The following is a 2,316-nucleotide window of genomic DNA, read 5'->3' on the forward strand; positions in this document are numbered from 1 at the left end:
TCGCCGCCCGTTGTGGATGCTGCCCTCCCTGTCACTCAACTTCTTGCTCCCGCCCCCACCTTGCAGTAACCGTCGCTTCCTTTCGTTTCCACAGCGACGCCGTCAAGAGGCGGGGAAAGGGGCGCGCGGCCTCGAGACTCATTTTGATTGGTGGAGGGCCACGCCCCTTCTTTCTCGCCCACTTCGTGCCCGCGTTCCGCCTCCTCGATGGATTCCGGAAGCTGATTGGCTAGCATTATGGTGAGAGCTGCTAGTCTACGCTCAGACCAGCCCCGTGGGGAAGGGACGAAGGTGGGCGCCCTACACGCTGATTGGCTGGAAGGGCACGGGCTGCAGGGAGGGGCGGGGCGGACGCGGAGCCGTGGTTAGTCTCGCGCAGCAGTCGTGAGCGCGTGAGGGACCTGTGCTGCGTTGCGTGCTGGGAGGCAGCAGCAGCGGCAGTAGCAGCAGGAGCCGTAGCCGCCGTGTGAAGAAATCATGAAGCATTACGAGGTAAGAAATGAGGATACGGCCACCGCAAACCCACTCTTTTTTCGCGGGTCCACTAGATCCCCCTTTTCTGTCCTGTGCCCGAAGGACTGCTGGACGGCGCAGGCGCAGTGGGCGCGGTTGTGCCCCGGGACGCTCGCAAATTTCAGTGCGCATGTGCAGAGGAGGTATTTATAATTCTGCAACCCAGGCTGTTCTGGGGATGCCGTTTCTTGGGGGTCTCTGCTGCACCTGAAGAGTTTGCAGTTTCCTGCAGCTCTCCCAGCGGGCAGAGTTGCAGGCTTTGGAGGGGAGGAACGAGGGTGCGGGACCCTTGCTCCCAATGCGTAGGTGTCTTGCACAACCTGGCACCATGTCGCCACCTCGGGCTTAGCAAGGGGCTTTGCTATCAGCCCTCTCTGGCACGACCTTTGGACCCCTTCCCTCGCCTGGCACGTTCCTGAGAAGCTTAGGAGGTGAGGAGAGGAAGGTGCTGCCAGGCTGGTTCCCGCCAAGCAACAAAACTGATCTGGCTTCCTGGTAATCTACGAGATCATCTTTGTCACCCCTTGTGTGTCACAGAAGTCTCACGCCCACAGCCACTCTTAGCCCGTCTTCTGACTCCTAAGCTGGGCTTCTTTTTTTCCCGTAAAACGAAGTTTCTTCAGGCTCGTAGAGATCTCTCTGATAATATTAGTAATTTTATCACTTAATTATTGCTGACTTTTTAGTAACTCATTTTAGCAAGTGCTCACTCTTGTGCTAATAAAATTCAGTTTCCTTCTTCTCTTATCCTCATAGCCTATGAGGTAGGAGACTTTTATTGTTATTATTTCCGTTTTTAACCGAAAAACAGTCTCAGAGAGGTCACGTGACTTGCTCAAAGGTTCCCAGCTAGTAAATGCAGAACACAGAAAGAAACTCAGAACTCCAGAGTTCCTTGCCCTGGCCGGTTTTGCCCAGTGGATAGAGCGTCAGCCTGCCGACTGAAGGGTCCCAGATTCGATTTCGGCCAAGGGCACATGCCTGGGTTGCGGGCTGGATTCTTAGTAGGGGGTGTGCAGGGGGCAGCCGAACAATGATTCTCTCATCATTTATGTTTCTGTCTCTCCTCCCTTCCTCTCTGAAATCAATAAAGAAATATATATTTAAAAAAATAAACAAGAAAAAAACTCCAGAGTTCCTAGTTATTAGCCACTATGTCATGCTGGTCCCCAAATAAAAATTAGCAGGTTGAGAGCTTTCTCCTCCCCTCACCTCCTAATTAAAAATTTTTTTTGTAAAATATGTATGAAATTTATCATTTAAAAAAATATTTCTTTATTGATTTCAGAGAGGAAGGGAGGAGAGAGAGATAGAAACATCAATGATGAGAGAGAATCACTCATTGGTTGCCTCCTGCACACCCCCCACTGGGGATCGAGCCCGCAACCCAGGCATGTGCCCTTGGCGGGAATCGAACCTGGGACCCTTCAGTCCAAAGGTCGATGCTCTATCCACTGAGCAAGACCGGCTAGGGCTCCTTTGCACAATTCTATCAAGGAGAGAAACATCGATCAGCTGCCTCCTGCACATCCCCCACTGGGGAAGTGCCCGCAACCCAGGTACATGCCCTTGACTGGAATCGAACCCGGGACCTTTCAGTCCACAGGCCTATGCTCTATCCACTGAGCCAAACCAGTTTCGGCATCTTTATTCTTTTTAAGTGTACAGGTCTGTGGCATTATGTTCACACTGTTATGCAACCATCATCAGCATCCATTTCCAGAACTTAATTCTTTTCATCTTGCAAAACTGAAGTTCTGTACCCTTAAAATACTAACTTCCTATTCCCCCCCCCCCCCCCCC

At 51.8% G+C, this 2,316-nt stretch overlaps 1 protein-coding gene across 1 annotated transcript in view; it reads left to right on the top strand.

Moving 5' to 3' along the window:
* Positions 1-331: 331 nt before the first annotated feature.
* Positions 332-2,316, top strand: part of TECR (trans-2,3-enoyl-CoA reductase) — a 26,161-nt gene continuing 24,176 nt past the window's right edge. The window contains exon 1 of the mRNA XM_015567485.1: positions 332-492. Within this exon, the coding sequence (XP_015422971.1) occupies positions 478-492 (15 nt within the window). The 5' untranslated portion in view covers positions 332-477. The remainder of the gene's footprint in view (positions 493-2,316) is intronic.

Source organism: Myotis davidii, unplaced genomic scaffold, assembly GCF_000327345.1.
Source record: "Myotis davidii unplaced genomic scaffold, ASM32734v1 scaffold1204, whole genome shotgun sequence".
Taxonomy (NCBI): Eukaryota; Metazoa; Chordata; class Mammalia; order Chiroptera; family Vespertilionidae; genus Myotis; species Myotis davidii.